Below are 23,025 nucleotides of genomic sequence, written 5' to 3'. Positions count from 1 at the left end.
GATATTTTGGTTCAGGGAATCCCTTGCTAGGAGAAGTTTCGTCTCTATCTGAACTCAACAGTAAGTCAGAAGTTACTTTTCAAATGAAGGAAAGCAAAAGCACACCTTTCTGCAAACACTGGTCCTATGAGCTGTAGTGAGTCTTCCGATCTGTGGGCACAGTATATATTTCCATTTGTTTTGGTCTCTGATTTTAAAAGATTTTTTTTAATTTATTCAGTGTATATGCATGTGCACCATATGGTCCTGGGCATTGAGTTCAAATGACCATGACGTGGCCAGGTGTCCTTACCTGCTGAGCTATCTCGCCAGTTCAGGTCACACTTCATGAATCCAAAGGAGAATTGGCCCATTTGCCTTAGTTTTGGTTGTAAAGGAAAAGCACTGAGATACACATGACATTCAGCTTTATTTGTAATTTCTCCTTCTCAGGCTGGAAGGGTCCTTTATATTTCCAGTTTGCTGAAAGTTATTACTGTGAATGGATATTGGACACAGTCATGTGCCTTTTCTGTACAATTGATATGATCATTCTTGTTTTTATTAACTTATCAATTTTTCAGATAACAGATAAGTGGTTCAAATAATGAACCAGTGTTACAATAGTAAACTAAACCATACCAAGTTGTAGTAGTATATCTTGCTTTTAAATATTTGTGGATAGTATATATACATATACATATATACATATATATATATATACACACACACACACACATACATTTTGATGGAAGAAACTGTTCATAAATTGGTCTTTAGCGTGTGTGTGTTTTGTGTGATGTGGGGTGTGTGTGTGTGTGTGTGGTGTGTTTGTGTGTTTGGTGTGTGTGTGTGGTGTGTGTGTGTGGTGTGTGTGGTGTGTGTGGTGTGGTGTGGTGTGTGTGGTGTGTGTGTGTGTGTGTGTGTGTGTGTGTGCAAGTGTGTATGTGTGAATGCATGCCATGGTCCATGTATATGGAGGTTAGAAAACAAAACATAGAAATGTGTTATTCTGACTTGGCAACAAGAAGTTGAGGCATCTTGCCAGCCTTCCACCTTAGTTTTTTAAGACAGGGTCTCTCATGGAACCTCGAATGTATTAAAAGGCAAGACTGGTTGGCCAATGAGCTTTAAGGATCATTTCCAGCTCTGGGATTATAGGTACTGGCTGCTTCTGGGCCTGGGTTCTGAGAGATTAAACTCTTCCTCATGATTTTGTGAGGCCTTTTACCAGCTGAGCTACATCCCCAGTCCAAGTCAATTTGCCTTTAATGGGTCTCTATGACGGAAAGAATATTGAAAATTATGAGGAGGGTTACTGAATCTTGAATTTTTAAAATAGAAATGATTTAATTTCTATTTTACTCTATTCAGTGAAGGCAGCCTTAGGTCATCAGAAGCTTGACATAGTCACTCAGCAGTATTCATAAGGTGGCATTGTTATTGCCCAACCCACAAAACAAAAGCTAGGAAGACTTCAGGTTCTGCTAAGACAAAGTAACCCACTCCTCGGTTGCGCTCTGCAGAAATAAAATACCCGGGAGATTAACTACAAACAAACAGGGCCCTGAAGCCATACATGGAAGGATTGTCTAGAGACCTAGATGAAAATAGAGGTGGGATTCAGGGGACTGATCCTTGGGTTTCTGCATGTTCCTCCTGTGAGTTAGACAGGGCACTGCAGAAGTCTTCCCCCTCTACAGACACAAACAATCCACCCCAACCCCAATTCTCTAGTCAGGTGCTGCTAGCAAGGTTGAGAGGAATTACTCTTCTTTCCCCTTTGAAAAAAAGCGAACATGGTGTCAGAATTGTCCAGTGTTGGAGGAGCGATGGTTCCATTCCCTGCATAAAGCAGGCAGGGTGTGGATTTCTCACCAGGCTGGTATTAGAGGTCAGCTGATACTCTGCCCCCATAGAACCGATTGATAGGGAGCATAAAGCAAAGCTAGTTTCAAATCAGGTCTCACTCCTCCAACTCTGTCATCAAGACCCTCTGGGAAGCTGACCACTTTGGCATCACAAAGAGACAGAATAGAGTTGATGTTTGGTTTGCTTCTTCTCTGGTATCAGTGCCAAGCAGAGAGGACCTGACTCTCCCATACCTCTAGTGCATCAATGGTTTGACCCAGCCTTCAGTTTTACTTTTCCCTCCCCACTTGAGAGACGGCAAAGTTAGTCAGGGAGCTGATCACAGGATTGAGCTCAGAGTTAGTAAGGTTACTGCATGAGTCAGTGTCCTAATTTACAGGAAGGTGACTGTGGGGGAGGGAGGGTTTGAACTTTCACCCCACCCTCTGCAGCAATGCAGCATGAGTCAGGCCCATTTTTGATTTTGGTCCACAAGGATGGTCTGGAGAAGCTGAACCAGGAAGCTGAACAAACATACCTACCTGATCTTTGAGCCATATGTGTTAAAGGCAACTAGAACCCACAGCCTCAGTCTGTAGGCTAGGGAAAAGTTATGTGTTATACCAAGAGTCAGCAAAATCACGAGAAGAAGGAGAAACAGTCAGTAGACGTAGACACCAATGACAAGGCAAATAAGATATAATTATCTGATAAGGGTTTTTAGGCAACCATCAAAAGGACACATCAATCATCAATTGCAGATTTAAAAAGAAAGTTTAAAAATACTTCTCAGGACTGGGAATATAGTTTAGCTGATAGAGTGACTGCCTAGCACACACTATGTCCCTAGGTTGATCTCTAGTAACCCATTAAAAGCTGGGTGTGGGTGCATGCCTACGATACCATCACTTAGGAAGGGAAGACTGCAGGATCTGGCATTCAAGGAGGATAACTCAGCTACAGAGCAAGGAGTTTGAGGTCCATCCTCCACCCCACACCCCACCCCCGCCCCAGAAAGAATTATAAAAAGAAGCATTATGGAAGTGAGAAAACTGAAAAAATATAATAAATTAAAAACCTACTGGATGACCCCACAGTGGATGTAATAGACTAGAGAACAGTCTATAAACCTGAAGGCGGAATGCTAGAATCCATCCAATGTGAACCAAACAATACAGACTAAAGGAAAAAGAATGGCAACAGCCAAGGGAGCCTGGCAATGTCGACGCATTTTCTTTCGTGTTGGTTCAGTCCCAGAGGGGAGAGCGAGTGGGACTGAAACACATTCGGAAAAAAAAATAATGGCCGAAACATTTCAAACCTCAGAAAAAGAATAAATCTACAGACCCAAGCTTAGTGGCTTAGTTGCTAGAGTGCTTGCCTAGCATGTGTATGTCTATGGTGCTGGAGACAGCTCCACGGATGCTCTGTAGTACTGACCAGGGTCCGTATGCATCCAAGTCCAGCGGTCTTCTTGGAATGTTGTCCTCTGGCAAATTCAACCTTTGACCTCCTTCAGCCCATAGCAAAGCCCTCTTCCTCTTCCTTTCTGCCGGAAAGTGATGAGTCATCAACCCAGCATGGACTGCATGGGGACCTCAATGGCCAGAGGCAATTCTTATGTTGGGTTGTGAATGAACTATATCCGGCAGATTTCAGGAGAATAAATCCCTGGGTTACAGACATTCTTTTATGAAGTTATCTAAGGACCCTCTGTTTTCCCTTCCCCATCTTTCTTATCACCCACCCCCATGAGCTACATAATTCTGCATCTGTTGCCAATGAAAATAATGCATGTTGGTTATTTTACCTTCCTGGACTCAAGTGTTCTGTTCATCTTGGCCAAGTAGCTGAAGGGATGAAGGACAGGCAACCACCATGCCTGCCTTGTGAGTCAATGCTTTCGTTGTTTGGCGGTTTGTTTTGTTTTTTTTTTTGGGGGGGGGGTCGTTCACAGATTCACCAGTCTGAGTTGGGGGGGTGATGATTTTATACACTGCATACTCAGATGATTTCTGTACCCCAGAAATGCAGTCTGGATTGGGCATTGCCGTTACTATGGAAGCATCTCCCACCTCAATGTTGTGTGAACATTGTTTTCTATCACCTCTGATTGGTTAATAAAGTGCTGATCAACCTATAGAGGAGTTAAATTGGGACTTCCAGTCCCAGTGAGAAGGTGTCCCAGGTCTCGTCCTAAGAGGGGTCACCGTGGGGGAGTCGCCATGAGGACATGGATAGAGCAGGAGTAAGACTAAGAAAACACAAGGCTGGGAAGTAGCCAACAGTCAGGTTAGAAGAGATGAGCATCTACCCAGCTGTAATGCAAGAAGCTCATTAATAAATATAACAGGTCTCTGTGTCATTATTCGGGAGCAAGGGAGGCATAGAACAGCCTCAAATAATACTTTTATAAGTCTGGGCATGAATAAATTTTGACAAAGAGATTTTATTCAGATACTGGTGTCAGATACTCCCGGCACCAAGGCCGTAGCTGAGAGGCTCTCCAGATGCAGGTCCGAGTTACATTTGTTAAGTTTTATAAAGACAAAACCCACAAGGTTACATACTTGCTGTCTTTGTGCAATTAGGGGCAAGAACACATATTGACATACTCCCTGCCTACATGTAATCAGGCACACATCCCACCTATCTGCAGCCAAGCACACATCCTGCTTACAAGCAGTCAGGGCAAGCAAGCTTGTTGACAGAAGCAAAAACAAGTGGTTTGCTATCTGACATAAATAAGAGTGGGCAATTAGAAGAACAGTCCCCGGCATTCCAGAAAGTTATGTCCTTGGGCAAGCAGGACTTATGGGTTAGAGACACTTTTATTTTATAGTCCTTTTAAGTACAGTCATTTTAAACTTTTAAATATAATGTTCACTATCACATTTGTCCCTTGACTCTGTAGGGGGCACCTGTTCATAATAGTGTTTGGTTGTGACCCTAGGACAAGGGACTGAGATGCATATTTTACCTATCAAAGCAGACCTGACCTCCAGGTTTTCCCAGCATTCCTTAGTTCCTACCTGGCATACCCTGCCCCCTAACTCTGAACTTTACAGTCCAGAGACTGGGCTGCCCTTCCCTCAGAGCATCTTCCCTATATATTCCAGACATTTTGGTGCATGTGCCTGTACTCTCTCTCTCTCTCCCTCTTAATTTCTTTCCTTCTCTCTCTGCATGCACACACACTTTCTCTCTTCCCCCTCCCCTCCCTTTCCCTTCCCATGGTAATTTCCCTGGCCTCCTTTATTACCAGTGAACTTAAGCCTAAGCAAGAGCAGCTTCTCTATAAAGCCTGCATTTAATATAATCTAGTCTGAAATTGGCTCATTTCATGGGTGGAGAAATAACTTATCAATTGGGACTTAATAACCATAACGTAATGATACAGTCTTAGTTTGAGTTTCTATTGCTGTGATGAGACAAGTTAGGGAAGAAAGGGCTTATTTGGTTTACATTTCCACAGCACTGTTCATCATTGGAGGAAGTCAGGACAGGGACTCAAGCGGGGTAGGAGCTTGGAGATAAGATCTTAAGCAAGAGGCAGAGGAGAATGCTTGCTGACTTGTTTCCCATGGTTTACTCAGCTTTCTTACAGAACCCAGGACCACCAGCCCAGGGATGGTGCCACCCACAATGGGCTGGGCCCTCTATTGATCACTAATTGATAAGTGCCTTATGGCTGGATTTCACGGAGGCATCTCCTCAACTGAGGCTCCTTCCTCTTGGCTTGTGTCAACTTGACGTAAAGCCAGCCAGTATAGACACCCAGATGGGATTTTATATATCTACTTAAGGCATCAATGATGCATGGGCCAGCAGTAATCAGCAGAAGCCAAAGTGCTTGAGAGGTGGCTCAGCGGATAAGAACACTGACTGCTCTTCTAGAGGTCCTGAGTTCAATTCCCAGCAACCACATGGTGGCTTACAACCATCTGTAATAAGATCTGATGCCCTCTTCTGGTGTGTCTGAGACTGCAACATTGTACTCCCAAAAAATAAATGTAGAAAAATAAAAAAGTGCTTGGGGTCCTGTAACTGTTGGGAGTTGTGGCCTTGTTGGAGTAGGTGTGGCCTGGTTGGAGGAAGTGTGCCACTAGGAGGTGGGCTTTGAAGTCTCAAAAGCTCAAACCAGTTCTTTCTGCTGCCCGTCGATGAAGATGTAGACTCTCAGATCTTTCTCCAGCATCGTGTCTGCCTACATGCTGCAATGCTTCCCACCATGATGATAATGGACTAAACCTCTGAACTGTAAGCCAGCCCCAATTACATGTTTTCCCTTCTAAGAGTTGTCATGGTGTCTCTTTACCCTAAATTGCAAGTGCAGTAAAACCCTAAGACAGAAGGGTCTGGGATCACCCAGAATTGGAAGAGATGCATGAGGACCCAAGTTTGGATCCTCGAGAACGGACATAAACGCCAAACGGCAGCATGTGTCTGTACTCCAAGCCCTGAAGTTCACTGGCCACCCTGACTAGCCAGTGATAAGCTCCTAGCTCCGTGAGAGACCCTATCTCAAAAAATAAGGTGGGGGCTGTTGTGTGTAGCTTAACCATACCTGCCTTTGCTCTGGGAAGTAGACTGCTCTATCAGCCCCCACCTAGCTTCCCTTGCATTTTTTCTTACTCAAAGTGATTATAGTGGTTTTATTGTTTGTGTATACAACAGCCACTAGAGCTGTTGTGGATGACTCATTTTTCTAATTGGGTTGGAGCACTCACTCAGTCCTGTAGCATCAAGTCAACCATGAATTCTGCTGTCAGAATTAGGCAGAATTTAGTATCCTTAGCCTTTCTGTTCCTCTCAAGCTGCTTTCAAATAGCAACTGCTCTCTTAATCCAGTGGTAGAGATCCACAGGGAGATGAGGGACAGGGCTTTTGGACTTACGGATTCTCAAGAATCCTTTTATTTCCAGTCACGAAAGGGACCTGTGCCACACCAGGTCCCTCAGGATGGTGTATCCAGTGGGAGATTCTCACAAGACTAAAGGTAAGATTTTGCCCTGAGTGTGGATGGCACCATAGCATATGCTCGGGGCTGAGATACCATAAAGGGATTTGGAAAGGAAGAAGTCAGCTGAGCAGCCTTTACCTTGCTTCCTGACCTTCCATGAAACAAACTGTTCTGGTCCTCCCATGCCCTACCACTATCCTGAACTATACTCCTCTGAAACTATGAGCCAAAATAAATCCTTCCTTCCTGAAACTATGAGCCAAAATAAATCCTTCCTTCCTGAAGTTGTTGTCTGTCAGGAATTTTAGACAATCTGCTGTAAAAGCAGCAAGGCAGAAGACATTCTGTTGAAGTGCATTACCTTGTAATATTTGTTTGCTGACCCTAACACTGCAAAGTCTCTTTCGGTTGTTAGTTTCTGCCAAGGTCCATCTATGAACTCCCTTGAAAAATAGTTTTAGAAAAGAACTTGCTAAGTCATTGACCTTGGAAAGGTTGGCTACACGGGTATAGTTCTACCTCAGGGGCATGTCCAGTCTCTAGCATTGTCGTAATTTAGTCCTCTTTCACTCATGACGTTTGTTATCTTCCAAAGCCAGAGACCTTTCATAGCCTCACATGATTTCTCATGAGCCTTGAACACATTTCTCCACGTTACCAAATAACTGTGATGTTAATCACAACCATTCAATATACTTTTCGCCAATCCTGGGTAGCTTGAGGTTTCCCAGGACAGGTAGGTGTAATGTCAGCCCACAACCACCCCTGTGTATGACCTTTTCCAGAACTACATAGCAGTATTATGGTCTTCACTTGCAACGTGGATAGGGACTACTGAAACCAGCACTTAACCACCCTCCAGTCAGTCTAATATGTAAAACAACACAGAAATCTGCCCACTTTCTAGAACAGCAACCCGTGGGATGTGACTCCTTTGGCAAACCTCTATTTAAAAAAAAAATCTACATCATGATTCATAACAGTAGCAAGAGTAATTATGAAGTAGTAACAAAAATAGCTTTATGATTGGGGTCACAACAGGAGGAACTATATTGAAAGGTCACAGAATTAGGAAAGTTGAGAGGACTGTCAAACAATTTACTCTAGTTCTTCTGGACTGTCAAGGTTTGCCAGATATAAGACTTGAGACTGGGTATAACATTACATGATTTTTTTTTTTTATCTTAGCTCACAGAAGGCTGAGAAGGAAGATTATGGGCTTAAGGCCAGCCTGGGCTACATTAACAAGACAGGTCCCAATGATAATATACTGTGTATTTTAGAAACAGCTAGAAAAGTTCAACAAAGTAATAAAATATTTGAGGTGAACTATCAGATCATTTCATAGTATACACGTATCACAACACATTATATTGTACTACATAAACATATGTAATTATACGTCACTTAAAACCAGTGGGGCTGGCAAGATACCTCAGTAGTAAAAGGCACCTGTGGTCCAGCCTGACAACCTGATTTTGATCGCTAGGATCAACACTGTAGAAATGAGTTGTTCTCTGACCTCCACACACACATACTCACACAAATAAAGAAAAAACAATTACCCCATAAGCTAGATTTACTTACACATACCTAACCTGACAGGACGCTGAGGTAAAATCAGAAGGCTCCATCCAGAGCACCTGTCACCTTTCCCCAGGTCTACCACTGACACCCGAATCAGTCCGGACATCTGGAATCAGTCAGTCTTTAGTCTCAAACATTTGTGAACACATTTCACACAGGAAGTTCCCCTAACCCATACACACACACATGCACTGAGCTAAAATTTATTTTTAAAAGGTAAAGAAAGTTTTATACAACTTTTATAAAACAAATATTCCAGAATCAGAATTAAGCATTAAGTGTCCAATATTATAAAGCTGTTTATAACAGGAGTTTTAAGTAGTGGTAACATTTAACCCATGTAAAAATGTCAACAGAATTTAAATCGTGACTTGGATCCTGAACGATTCAAGTACCATGGTCTCACTCAGAGACGGGTTTGGTCAGTTTTAAGATGAACTCCTTCGGATGTAGTGTCCGTAAGTCCTTATTATCGCTGTCCATCAATTCACGATAGGATAGCTGGCTGCGGTGGCAAGTCCGCAGTGGTTGTTCCGGTCTTTGGCTATTTTGATGTAGCCATCCATACCCCATTCTTTACCCCAGCTGAAAGAGATCCAAGGAAATATGATAGAATTAGCAGTTCATTAAAAACAGGAACGTACTTACCTCCGAGTGTTCTAAGATGCCCACAGAATATACAGAGGCACTCATTCCTGTGGGTCTTGATCTGTGTAGAAGCAGGAGATAGACACTACTACCTTCCTCTATCACTCTCGTTTTGACACAGGGTGGCTCACTGAACCTGGAGCTCACAGCCCTCCAGTGCCCAGAACTGGGGTTACAGTTGTTTTTGCAGTAGATACCAGTGCTGGGAATCCATGCACGCACAGGTCTTCATGACTGAGTGGCAAGTACCTTATCCACTGAGTCACTGCCCAAGCCCCTTGCTTATTTTGAGACAGGCTTTTGTATAGCCAAGGTTAAAGCCACCAATTCTCTAAAAGCATGGCACTAAGGCCAGTAATGGGATAAAGACGTGTACCACCATGCCAGGTTGTATGCGGTGCTGGGAATTGAACCTACAGTTTGGTGCCTTGTAGGCAAGCACTTTGCCAACTGCCATACAGCCTTAGCTCACTCTGAGAAAGATGAGGTGAACTTGGAGGTTAATAGGACAGTATGTCTCCACATTCTGTTGTTATATCTCAATGAGAGATACTCAGTTGTGAAAATTAAAGGGTTCTGAGATCAGAGGGCAAAATGCAGGTATCTCAGGGAGGCACACGAGCCATAATTTCTGCTGGTTTTCCCTTGTTGAGAACTAGAGAAAAAAAAAAAGCGTGCTGAAATCACACAGCCTTACTGAAATTTTGGGCCCAAGTTTGGAAATCCACCATTACAAATACCTAAGTCTCCTCGACAACCTTAGTTTAGAATCTTAAATGCAGAACCCTTCACTCTGAGAACAGAACTTTAAAACTTAAACATCTGTGGACTTGCATCTAAGTATTGACCCACCCCCCCAAATAAATCCTTTCTATTAAAGTATAACATTTAGAGTCTTACCTGTTTTTGACAAGCCAGTATTTATCCTTATTTGAATCTGTTCCTTCATAACCATAGCCAACCACCAGAACCCCATGGTCGAGGTCCTTGCTGCTACAGTTGGGTTCATAGTAGATACCTGGCAGAGTGAAACGAGAGGTTCCAGTCACCACAGGACAGAAGCCCATTCTATCCCCAACAACAGGGACTATCTCAAAATCCGGTAGTTGTCACAGATCCCAAACTGTGTAGAAGATACTAGTCAAAAATTAGCAGTGGCTTTGCTGGGTGTGATGGTGCATGACTTAATCTCAGAACTCTCTTTGAGTTCAAGGCCAGCCTGGTATACATAGAGTTCCAGGCTAGACAAGGTGTCACAGTGAAATCCTATTTAAGATGGGAGTTTTAGGTAGTCCAAGCTGCTCTCCAACTTGCTACGTAGCCAAGAATGGGGTGAACTCCTGATCCTCCTGCCTCTGCTTCCCAAGAGTTAGGATTATAGGAATGGATATCATGTCTGGTTCATGTAGTGCCAGCACCGAACCAGAGCTTAAAGAATTCTGGGAAACAGACTTAGTGGATGGCTCAGTGGTTAAAAGCACTGACTACTCTTCCAGAGGTCCTGAATTCAATTCCCACCAAGCACATGGTGGCCCACAACCATTTGTAACGGGATCCAAATGCTCTCTTCTGGTCTGTCTGAAGAAAAGTGACAGTGTACTTATATAAGTAAATAAATCTTAAAATAAGAAAAGGAATGCTGAGAAACACTACCAACTAAGTTACAACCTCACTCCTTTCAATTAAAAAAATACTCTATTGTTTTAAAGCCCATAGGATCAATTTTCTAGCCACATCTAACAATAACCCCTGCTACTCTTAAATCTAAAGAAAAAGTTTATGGTCAGAAAAGCATGAGCTCTCTCTCTCTCCCCCTCCCTCCCTCCCCCTCTTCTCCATTACAACTGAATCACAGATTCTGTAAAGCTCTAATTATAGCAATAAGAAATCTTTTGGAGGGAGGGAGTGGGTAGGTGGGTGAGCACCCTCATAGAAGCAGGGGGAGATGGCGGGTTTCTAGAGGGGAAACTGGGAAAGGGGAGAACATTTGAAGTGTAAAATAAAAAGTATCCAATAAAAGAAAAAAAAAGTCAAAAAATTCTTTTGGAACCAGATTCAGCTGTTGGAGAATCTATAGAGTAATTTACAATATTAAAAGATATTTCAGGTGGTGAGATGTCTCAGCAGGGAAAAAAGATGCGTGTTAACAAGGTTCAGGGCCTGAGTTTGATTCTAGAGCCACATACAGCAGAAAGAAATGGCTCCTGCAATCCTCTAGATTGTCCTCTGATCCCCATCCCCCATCCCCCACCACACCCCCACCCCCACTCCAGTAATCAAAGCATTAAAACATTGAAAAGCAGAGGGTGCTGGAGAGCTGGCTTGGAAGTTAAGTGTAATCCAGGGAATCTGAGTTTGGTTCCAGAACCCATATTAGATAGCTTACAATTAACTGCCCCTAGTCCGGTTCCAGGGGATCTAATGCTTCCGGACTCCCAAGGGCAACGGCACACCCCTCCGCCAACACACTTAAATCACCAAAGTCAGGGAGGTACTAACTCTGACCATTACCTGAACTATAGAACTGGAGAGACGGATGGCTTGCATCCATGGCAACAGAAATAGGCCCCACCGTCGCTACAGCCTTCATGAGGGCTTTCTCTTGCTGAGGGATATCCACAAACCCTGTGTCGTTAGCCACAGCATACTCAGCTCTGTATTTACAAGATCCATCCTTTGAAAGTTAAGGGAGAGAGACTTGATCACAACTGATTACCTCTTAGAGCATAAGCTCTAGAAACAAAACAAGTGACTTGCAGCCCACAGCTGTGAGGTCAATACTCAGAATGCTGTGAGTTACCCACTAAAGTATGAACCCTGAAAACCACATTTGGTAATGTTTCTCCTTTTCTGAAAAACAAAGCTGGGATGAAACAAACCAATTACCTTTGCTTCATAGGGATAAGACTCCTCTGAGTCCAGACCTCCATTTTCCTTAATGTACTGGAAAGCAAAATCCATCAGGCCTCCATTACAGCCCTGATTGCCTTGATCGTGAGAACAGTCCACAAGGTTCTGTTCACTCAGTGAGATCAGTTTGCCAGTCTTAAGGAACATCTGTCCTTCTAGGCAACCCGATGCGCTAAAAGCCCAGCAAGAACCACACTGGCCCTGAAGAGAGAAAAAGGCTTATAAGGGAACCAGCACAACAACCTTTATATATGCATACTTGCTTGTTTCAAACAAGGTCTCTCTGTGTAGCCCTGGCTGGCCTAGGAATCACCCTACATACAGGGACAGCCTTGAACTCAGAGATCAGCCTGCCTCTGCCTCCCAAGTGATGGGGTTAGGGTTAGGGTTAGGGTCACACTCCCCCCACCCCAGATATATGCATATTTTAACATAGTAAACAGGAAGCTGGGTGGGGCAGTGCATACCCACAATCCACTAGGGAGACTAAGGCAAGAGGATTCTGGGTTTGAGGCCAGGCTGGGCTAGTAGTGTGAGACCCTGTTTCATTCACCATCCAAGGAGCAGACAAAATAAACCACCGTGGTCAAGGATAAAGCACAGAGAACAAGGGTCTCATGGGGCTCTCAGACGAGCTACTACGAGTTGATGGCTGCTGGGGGAGGGAATCACTATCTTTAGTGACACTGCACTCTCTCCCTCCCCTTGTCTTTTCCAAGTGTGGACCCTGGGGATCGAACTTGAGACTCCTTCCAGCCCTCATACCTGATTCTTCACAGGAGTCACACAACCCTTTTCTCTCCAGTCCACAGTCTTGGGGATCTGCAGCATCAGAGGTTCCTGAAATAACCTTCCCTTCTTGTGCTTCTGGTGGCGATAGCCATTCACTATCTGCCTGAATTCCTCATTGGTCTTCCAGGAGAGGAAAAAAAAAATAATAAAAGGTAAGATAACTTTGTAGAAAAAAAATGGAGAGGGCTCTCAGAGTCCATCACATCCCTCTCACCATGTCACCGAAGGCGTTCATCTCCATGGTAAAGCCGTGCTTCCCGTTGCTGTACTCCCCATTGTGTAGCTGGATCATCCTCATGTTCTTCTCCCACACTGCTCTCCTCCACTCTTCCTCATTCTAGAAGCAAGCACGGCACTGGCATATTTCGGGTTTTCTTTGGTTAATGATACAGGGGGAGCCAGAGGTTGGCTGGCACAGGTTTTTAATCTGGGAGGCAGAGATGGGGCTGGAAAGATGGCTGTGTTTAAGACCACGTGTGGAAGGTTCAGGTTTAATTCTCAGCACCCACATATGGTACTCTCTAACTCTAGTGCCTTTGCTGGAACAGGGACAGTCACACACTCTGAAAGGCAACGCTCCTCCAGAAAACACACAAAGGGGTATTTGTACTCCACTCAGCTCACAATGGGTGTGTGATTCGGCTACTCCTGGCTTCTAGAGACTACACTCTAGCTACAAACTTATGATGGCCGGTGGGATGGGGGATGGGAGGATAGGAGGATAGGGAGACTGAGTTCACATTCGGCCTGATCTACAGAGCAAGTTCCGGGGCTGCCAGGGACACACAGAGAAAGTTTGGCGGGGGGGGGGGGGGGGGGGGGAGCCAAACGCCAAAAAGCAACCAATCAAGCAAACACTTCCAAAGGCAAGGAAGACCATTCTCTCTAGACAATGTAAATACTACAAACCGTGCCATACAGTCTTCTGTGTGTGGACTTCCACTGGTGCCACTGTGCATTAAACGTTTGATCAAATTTTGGAGTGGCTAAGGCTGTTCCCAAGCAGAGGACAGCCAGGAGGAGTAAAGGGGTCATGGTTCAAACACCTGGGGAAGGAAAAAGAAGAGGAAATGAGGATCCCACGAAGCCTTTTCTTTTAAGGACAGGTTTTCATGTAGTTCAGGCTTTAAACTTTTACAATGCCCCTCCATCTCTCAAGTGCAGGGATTATACCCACAAGCCACCAGCCCACCAGTAAACCAGTTCATTTTAAACCACCTTATTGGAGTTGAAGCATCTTTGCATGTGCTAACAAATGTGGGCATGAGTAGAGAAAAACAAGACAGGAATTAATCTTTGAAGGTTACTGGATTCGGCTACTGAAACGAAAACTGCCTAGTAGGCAAGTGGCATAGGAACTGGGATAAACAATTTTTCTCTACTATAGTGCCACGGTGGTCTTGAGTCTCCCGATGATATTGTATGCCTCGGAATCTTAACTAGGTCCAGGTCATTTACGGACAATATTAGGTGACTCCAAGTGGGAATACAGAAATACCCAGAGGGTATGCACAGCTGCAAATCGGTCCGAACTGACTTTACTGAACTGAAGCCTCAAGGCGATGCCTCCTTAGGCGATCCAAGTTAGGAGCCAAGCTGGGCCCGCCCGGGGGATTGGCGTCTGCTCAGCCGTCGCAGCCACCGCCCACGAGTGTTATGGCGGCACAGGGAGCCCTGGGCCCCGTGATCAGCTTGAGGGGGTCTCGCTGCCCCTTCGGGTCCCAGCAGCCCGGAGTCACATGACCTGAGGACGATCCGGCTCGGCAACAAGGGCCTATCACTTCGGGAAAGCCAAGGGACACCTCCTGGAGATCCTGGCCCAGCCGGGGGTCCGCAGTTCGGGTTGCAAATGCTGTGGTTCCCACGCTCTACATTCCCCTATCTATCCTTGCTTGCGAAGCGTTTAAACCCTCGGGGGGCGGGGAGGGGGTCACTCACCTGAGGTGGCTAGCTGCGCACACACGTAGTCTGCAAACTCGGATCCCCGGAGGTCGCCGAGGTCCGAGAATCTGGAAAAGCAGCGCGGGGCTCCGGCTTTAAAGGCTCTCAGGCTGCGGCCCCGGCAAGGCCCGCCCCCGCCCCGTCATTGGCTGTGCCTGCCTCGGGGCGGAGCTTGCGGGACTCCGGTCGCGTGACGCCGCCGGGTCGTAACCTGTCCTGTGGTTCGAGCCGCTGCGGCCAGGCTGAGCTTCCTTTTGGAGGAGGGTCGGCGCCAGGCTGGTGCCTTGGTCCTGTCAAATAGTTTAGGAAAAAAGGCCTGCTGAAGAATTTCCACCTCAGCCCTACTTTCCCCTTAGTATTAAAGTTGTAGATTAAAATGTGCAGGGTGGAGGTTTGTATAACCCGTGGTTTCTGTTTAACCCACAACAATGCTGATGTAAGTGGAAGACAACAGAGCCGAGGGCAGAGTCACCTCTCCAGGGTCTGGCTGGACGGGCTTCCATAGAATTTAGAAAAATCTAGAGATGAGAAAAATAAGTTTAATAAGATGAGGCCATGGTCAGCACGCGGTTTCTAACGCCGCACTTCCTCCCTTATCTATTCATGGATTGTTCCACAGGAGACTTTCTCTCCAGTCTGGTGGAAATTATTTTCGAGGCAGACGGGGGACGCGGGATTGGGGATGTAGGATGATGGCTTAAAAAAAGAAATGAAAAGAAAAGAGCAGTTGAGAATGATGCAGGCTCTTTTTCTTCTCTGCATTATGAATTGTTTTCCTCAGTCTTAAAATGTTTCTTCTGGAATTTCATGAGTTCCCTGGAAATATATATAATAGGATTATAGGGTTTCACTATGTAGACCAGCCTGGGTTTGAAATTACAGGGATATTCTTGGCTCTGCCTCTCAAGAGCTGAGATTAAAGGTATGCACCACTGTGCACAAGGTATCTCAGTGCTATCTGCTTAATTTTCCTCCTCCCAGCTTCCCCTCACTAAAGAGGAATAATATTTAATAAAAGGCTGTAGTTGTTTAGCTTGAAGAAATTACTTGGAAAAAATATACAGGTTAGGTAAGATTAAAGGAAAATAATTCAGAAAAGTGTAAATTTTTTTTAGCCACATAAGAATTTTTACTATTGGCTATTCTGTTTAGAAGTTCATTGAGATTTATAATCTTTGGGTTTGGTTAATTTCAATATGTGATTTTTTTTATTTGTCATGTCTTTTATGATAAAATTTAAAATATTTTCTGAGACAGGGTTTCTCCGTGTAGGCTTGGCTGTCCTGGAACTTGCTGTGTAGATGAGCTTGGCCTCAAAACTCATAGAGATCTGCCTGCCTTTGCCTCTCAAGTGCTGGGATTAAAGCAGTGCACCACCACCTCCTGGCCCTAAAAAAGTATTTTTTAAAAGTAATTTAAAAAGTCATATTCAGGGCTTGGTGAGGTGGCTTAGTGTTAAAGAGTTGCCTGAAGCCAAGCCTACGCTGTATCTCAGAGATCTTTCTTTTTTTTTTTTTTTTTTTTTCCGGAGCTGGGGACTGAACCCAGGGCCTTGCACTTGCTAGGCAAGTGCTCTACCACTGAGCTAAATTCCCAACCCCTCAGAGATCTATATGGTGAAAGAAGAGATCCAAAAGTTGTTCTCTGGCTTCCACATGTGCTGTTGGCAAATGCACACCTATACAAAATGAGGCTTTTATTGTGATTGTCATATTTTGAGACGGGGTTTTTGAGTCCCTGGCTACCCTGGGCTGGCCCAGAACTCAAAGATATGTTTGTTTCTGCCTCCCTAGTGTTGATATTAAAGGTGTGTATCAGCACACCTAGCTGCAAAATGAGTTGTTTTTTTTAAAAAAGTGTCTTTAAGAAAAACTTTAAAAAGCATATTCACACTGGGTCTGGTGGCAGATGCTTAAGCTCCAGCACTCTGGAGGGGAAGCCAGGAAGAACTCTATGATTTTGAGCCCAGTCTACACAGTGAGGTCCAGCCAAGGCTACATACTGAGACCTGCTTCATAAAACAATGAAAAGCCATATTCATTACAGAAAAAAAAAGAAAAATATAAACATTCCTTGTCTCCTCCATTATTCTTTTCTAGCTTTTTTTTTCTTTTAAAACAAAAATGAGGTGAGCTCAGCAGTTAAGAACCCTTCCTGCTTTTCCAGGGAAACCATCAGGTCCCAGGACCTAAACTCTGGGTAATTCTTAACTCCTTCGGGGATATGATGCTGTCTCCTGGCTCCTGTAAGCGACGGCATACTCGTGACAGACACACAGGCATATGGACTTACTGTGACTACGTGAGAAACGTTTAGTTAAAAAAACTAAGCTGAAGAAGAGAGATAAATTTTGCATGCTTATTTAAAAAGAACAAAGAGAAAAATACAAACTTTCTAGAAACACAGGCAATTATCTATCATCTACTTATCCATCCATCAATCCATGCATCCATCCATCCATCTAGCTAGCTATTTATTTTATTTATTTTGAGACAGTCTTACTAGATGTAGCCCCCCTGCTTGGCCTCAGGCTGAAATCTTCCTGCTTCAACCTCTGGACTGAAGCTGGAGATACACACATCTGCCACCGAGCTCAGCTGGAATAAATTCTGTTGTTGATAGAACATGGTCTTGGGCCAGACCACTGAGTTACACTTTCACACCAACAAAACAAAACAAAACCCAAAAACAAAACAAAAACAAAAACAAAAAACAAAAAAACTTTTCTTTAGCTGCCAGGTGATGGTGGTGTAAACCTTTAATCCCAGCATTAGGGAGGCAGAAGCAGGTGGATCTCTGTGAGTTCAAGGCCAGCCTGGTTTATAGACTGAGCTCCAGGACAGCCAAGGCTACAGAGAAACTTTGTCTCAAAAAAAACAAAACAAAGAAACAAACAAAAAAATTTTTTTACTCCATTTTGATGGCAATAATTAGGTTTCAAAATAATCATCCGTGGACGGGAATAAGGACCGAACACCAGGCGGTGAGGACAAGAAGGCGATGCTTTGGGGTGAGGGCAGGGACCCATTTGGATATGCCCTGATTGAGTGGAAGTTGAAAGAGGAGTGACCGGAAATGGAGCATCTTTATGGTTGACTTGGGTTTGGAGAACTTCTCTGGCCTTCTCTGGTTAGTCCAGGGAGGGAAGTAGAGGGGAAAATGAAGTCATTAGCTATTGAGTAAGCCTTGCCAATTCAGAGCTATTCACCCAGGCAATTGTTTCTTTTATTCTATGGGTCAGAGTTCTGTGGCTGCTTAGTTGTTTCTTTGTATGTTTGTTTACTCAGCCTACCACAAGCAATCTAAGTTATTTTAACACGTGGGCTTTACAGCTGCCTTTGGGCCATGGCTCCCAAGATTGCACTGGGTGGAAAAACCTGCCTCTATTTTAAGCCTTGCGCCTTGAGCAACAGCCTGGCAGGAGGCCAGGCAGAAGTGCCCTATAGAGGGCATCCTTTTGTCTTTGGTATGTGGGTAGGGTTGCGCTGGAGAAAGCATCGGGTCCTTTTATGGTTCCCAAATCTAAACTGAAGCCAAAGAATATTGAATGTAGGAGACATGGGGAACAGATACTATACAGGTGTGAAGTCACTATTATTTTAGACTAGAGTGTCTATAACTACTGATAGCATGTTAATGTACTTAGAAATACCATACACCAATAGCTAAAACAAAATGTTTTTTAAAATAGCTTGTTTCTATTTCATATATTGGTGTTTTGGTTGTATATTTGTCAGTAGGAGGGTGTCGGATCCTTTGAGACAGGAGTTACCGACTTTTGTGAGCTGCCATGTAGGTGCTGGGAATTGAATGTGGGTCCTCTGGAAGAACAGTTAGTGCTCTTACCCACTGAGCCATCTCTCTAGCCCATAGAATGTTTTAAACAGGAAAAGGAGCACCATCATTACTAATAGCACCTTTCTAAGTACATTAACAGGCTACTGCATTAACCCATAAACACTTTTTCTTGCCCCTTTCTTATTTTTTATTTCTTTTCTTTGTAAAATAATCAAAACAGTCACGTTTTAGTCATGTAGCTACGCTTTAGCTCCATCTTTGATAAAATACAGTTGGCTGCGTTTCCCAACTCCTATTTCTCTGACGTATATGTGCTGTGGAAGAACAGGCACGTTGAATGCAGTGATATTCCAGACAATGATGTCACTTTATATCACAATCCCCAATGTAACTACCCCTCCAAAATCTTAAAATTCACGAAGCCAAGAGTTACTCTTTATAAATGCTATCCCGACTGGGGATTTAGCTCAGTTGGTAGAGTGCCTGCCCAGCATGCTTGGAGCCCTGGGTCTGAGCCTGAATACTGAATCACCCGCATAGTGGTGCATGCCTGGAATCTCATCTCTCAGGAACTGGAGCAGAAAGAGGCACTCGGTGCCATTCTCTGCTGCACATCAAGCTCAAGGCCAGCCTGGGATATAAGAGAAAAGGAGAATGAAAGAAACAATGTGCAGTTGTTTTCCTCACACACTGAGTGGACCAGAACTGGATTTATTTTCTCACAGATACAGAGGTCACGAGTCTGAATTGTCCTCACGGGGCTAAAACTGAGATGTCAGCGACCCGTGCTGCTTCTTCAGCTGACAGCAGCACCGCTCTAATCTCGGTGATAACACTGTCTTCTTTCTGGGTCCTATCTTTCTCTTTGTCCTCCATGAACCATGTGACAGCGTTTGGGGGCTGACACAGGTAGTCAGCCGAGGACAATCTCTTCCTCCCAAGATCCTTTACCATGTTTGCAAAAGCTTTGCTGCAGAAGATAAAGTTCTGATTGCAGGAATTCGCATCTCATATCTTTGGTAATTAATGTTCATTCTGTTACAGGTGGGTTGAGGGGCCTAAGAAAAAGTCCCCTCTCTCCTGTCTCTTTTTCTCTCTCCCTCCCTTCCTTCCCTGAAAGGGCCTCTTCTATCTTCCAACTCCACATGCTTCTCCAGTAAGTGTTGGGATGGTAGGTGTGTGCCATCATGCCTGGTTTATGTAAGCACTTTACCGAACCGTAATCCCAGCCTCGGTGTCTGTTTCTCTGGTGAGAACTGAAGAACAAACATTCTGTGCTCCCTCTTAGTGAAGCCATCACAACTAGGACACTTCCCAGGAGCTTCCCAAGGTACCATAGTACTGGTACGTCTTTGTTTCATGTAAGTCTCAAATCTGCACCTGTGTGCTTTACTACAAGGTCTTTTCTGCCTCAACTTTCCCTTGCAATGTTTGACCCACCGTTTTGCGGGGGAAAAAATCTTTAAAGAAAAACTACTTTAAGTGTGCATATGCATGCACACATGTGCGTGCACCTATATGCACACAGCTGTGATGTACTCGTGGAAGTCAGAAGACAACTGCAAGAGCTGGGTGTCTCCTTCCACCACGTGGGTTCTGAGAAATAAACTCAGTTCACTGGGGTTGATAGCAAGTGCTGATACCCACTGATCCGTCTCACATCCAGCGGTTGGCCCAGTGCTTTTAAGTTTCGAGACCCCCTACACAACAATTTTTGCTATGACCTTTACTCTTTCCACTGCCATCCACCCCATGATCTCAGCCTAGGAAAGCATTGCTCACCCAGCTTTTTATCTGCAGTGTTTCTGGTTCAGTCTTGGGCATCTCACTACAACAATAGACTCAATAAATTATTTCCTTATTCATGCAAGGACTTGTACTCCCCCCACCCCCGCACCCCCCGATTCCACGTGTCTCATTATGGTTCATAGGTAAAGACAGTGAAAATCTTTGTACTGTGACAGTCAGGTGCATGCACACCTGACCTGTGTTGTTTCAGAAGAAGAGCATCACCATCTATGAGAACCTGGCACTATGGCAATGAAAGCATTACTAGAGGAGATTCTTATTGTGGTAGCCCTGAATCAGGTAGTGTCACAGCTGAGCAACACAGAAGCTTCAGGCACAACTCTGAGCACTTCACACATGCTCCTCCTGTCATTCTGGTAACTACTGTCTAATTGTTCTCAAACTTCCTGGAAAAGCAGATAGTTGAAACCTACCCCTGGATCTTCTTGTTCAGTAGGCTTGGGACAGGGCTCCAGAATTTGCTTGTGTGTGTGTGTGTGTGTGTGTGTGTGTGTGTGTGTGTGTGTGTGTGCCCGCCCATAGGTGCCTGTACATGGATATGTGTGAACAAGTTTGTGCATGTGGAAGCCAGAGGTCTTGAGTTACTTTTCACACACCACCACCACCACCACCACCACCACCACCACCACCACCACCACCAACAACAACAACAACAATAATTTGAGATGGTCTCATACTGAACCTGGAACCTGGAGCTCACCAATTTGGCTAGACTTCTTAGTCATGCAGGTCCAGGGATCTACTTATCTCAGCCTCTTTTCCCAATCTAACTCTAGAGTTACAGACTTATGCTCCTGTGTCTGGCTTTTATGTGGGTGCTGGAGATCTGAACTCAGCTCCTTACACTTGAACAGCAAACACTTTACCTATCAAATCATCTCTCTAGTCTCTGGAATTTGCTTTTTAAAAAGGGGGCAGTGGTGGTGAGGGTTTTTAATCCCAGCTCCAGTGGCTGAGGTAGGAAGATCTTGGTGAGTTTGAGACTAGCCTGGTCTACCAGGCTATAGGACAGCCAGCCATGGCTATACAGAGAAAACCTGTCTTAAGGGACGCAAGTACTGTAGATTGGTAACATGTCAGGCCCCTCCCTAAAGTGAAGAAGTAACTTAAGTTCAAGGCAGGGCAGCCTGTCTTAGAAAGGCTTTTGCTGTCTACTCTTCTTCCAGCCCCCATTAGCAAATTCGACTCTTGGAGCTCCAGGGCACCTGGGGAAGTAGAATGACTATTGGAGCCATAGGAAGTAAAGCTTTAAGACTCCCCTGGGCCAGTCTCTTGACTGATGCAGATGCCAGCTCATCTGATGTCACCCTCAAAGGAGGAAAAGATGAGCCATGCAGGAGGTATGCTATCCAGTCTGGGCTGATAGCTGAACCTTCCAGCCCCACCAGACTGCAGGAGGGCATTTTTCCCCATGTGCCTCCTGGGTGTGTCTAGGAGACAAAAGCCTTGCACCTTCCTTAGGATAATTTGAGGTCAGGCTTTGAAGTCTAATTAGGTACCATGCTTGAATGACAATCTCAGGCACTAAAAATTTGGGGTTCATTTTATTCATCAATTCCAAAGCCCAACACATAAAATATTTTATATATTTTTGAGATCACAAAAAGGAGTTAACTAGAACCATGTAGTTAGGTATTCGGGATCATTCCAGGATTCCCTCAAAAACTCAAACCAAGGAACTCTCCCCAAAATATGCTGTGATGGGTATTACCAGTTGTCACCTTCACTATTTCTGGGATAAACTACAATCCAGAAATGGAGGACATATCTAGGATCCAGATATTGAGGCTGGAAGACACAGACTTTTGATCCAGATCTTGAGGTATGGTGGCTATGAAAAGCGTAGGCCCAGGCAAGGTGATGCATGACTTTAATCCCAGGAGATAGAGGCAAGCAGATCACTGAGTTCAAGGCTAGTCTGGGACAGAGCAAGTTCCAAGTAAAGAACAGCTTAGATCCAGGTGTGATGGTAATCTGGATAATGGACATTATAAGGACGTTATATAATGTCCTGTATAAGGACAATGGAAGAAGGAAGGTGGCTGCTCTTCCTTCCTCCTTTCTTTCTTTTCTTTCTTTCTTTCTTTCTTTCTTTCTTTCTTTCTTCTTCTTCTTCTTCTCCTCCTCCTCCTCCTCCTCCCTCTTCTCCTCCTCCTCCTCTTCCTCCCTTTCCTACTCCTCCTTTTTCTCCTCCTCCTCTTCCTCTTCCTCTTCCTCCTCTTCCTCCTCCTCCTCATCTTCCTCCTCCTCCTCTTCGTCCTCCTCCCTTTCCTCCTCCTCTTCCTCTTCCTCCTCTTCTTCTTCCTCCTCTTCTTCTTCCTCCTCCTTCTCCTCCCCCTCCCTCCTTCTCTTTCTCCCCTTCCTCTTCCTTCCCCTCCCCCTCCTCCTTCCCCTCCCTCCTACTCTTTCTCTTCCTCTTCCTCCTCTTTCTTCCTCCTCTTCCTTCTCTTCTTCCTCCTCCTCTTTTTCTTCCTCCTCCTCTTCCTCCAGCTCCTCCCCTCCCCCTCCTCTTCCTCCTCCGATTGTTTGCATTTACTTGCCAGCACATCTGTTAGAACCTACTTCTTCAGGATTCCAGTTTACACAGAATACCAGCTGAAACACCTACCCTCATGGGGCTGAGCAACTACTAGATCCTTGGACTTCCCATTCACAGCTGCCCATTGTTGGGTTAGTTGGACTAAAGACCATAAGTCATTACAATAAATTCCCTTAACATAGAGAGATATTCCATAAATTGTGACTCT

The 23,025-nt window shown here is 44.6% G+C and overlaps 1 protein-coding gene across 1 annotated transcript; it reads right to left on the bottom strand.

The window, feature by feature from the left end:
- Nucleotides 1-8,567: 8,567 nt before the first annotated feature.
- Ctsl (cathepsin L) lies at nucleotides 8,568-14,730 on the bottom strand. The gene is given in 8 exon segments (NM_013156.2): nucleotides 8,568-8,965; nucleotides 9,929-10,046; nucleotides 11,540-11,702; nucleotides 11,915-12,139; nucleotides 12,704-12,850; nucleotides 12,945-13,067; nucleotides 13,640-13,776; nucleotides 14,669-14,730. Coding segments are annotated over 7 exon segments (1,005 nt in total). The 5' UTR covers nucleotides 13,766-13,776; nucleotides 14,669-14,730; the 3' UTR covers nucleotides 8,568-8,862.
- Between the last annotated feature and the right edge of the window lie 8,295 nt (nucleotides 14,731-23,025).

This window comes from Rattus norvegicus, chromosome 17 (genome assembly GCF_036323735.1).
Source record: "Rattus norvegicus strain BN/NHsdMcwi chromosome 17, GRCr8, whole genome shotgun sequence".
Lineage (NCBI taxonomy): Eukaryota > Metazoa > Chordata > Mammalia > Rodentia > Muridae > Rattus > Rattus norvegicus.
This window is presented reverse-complemented; position numbering and strand designations above follow the sequence as displayed.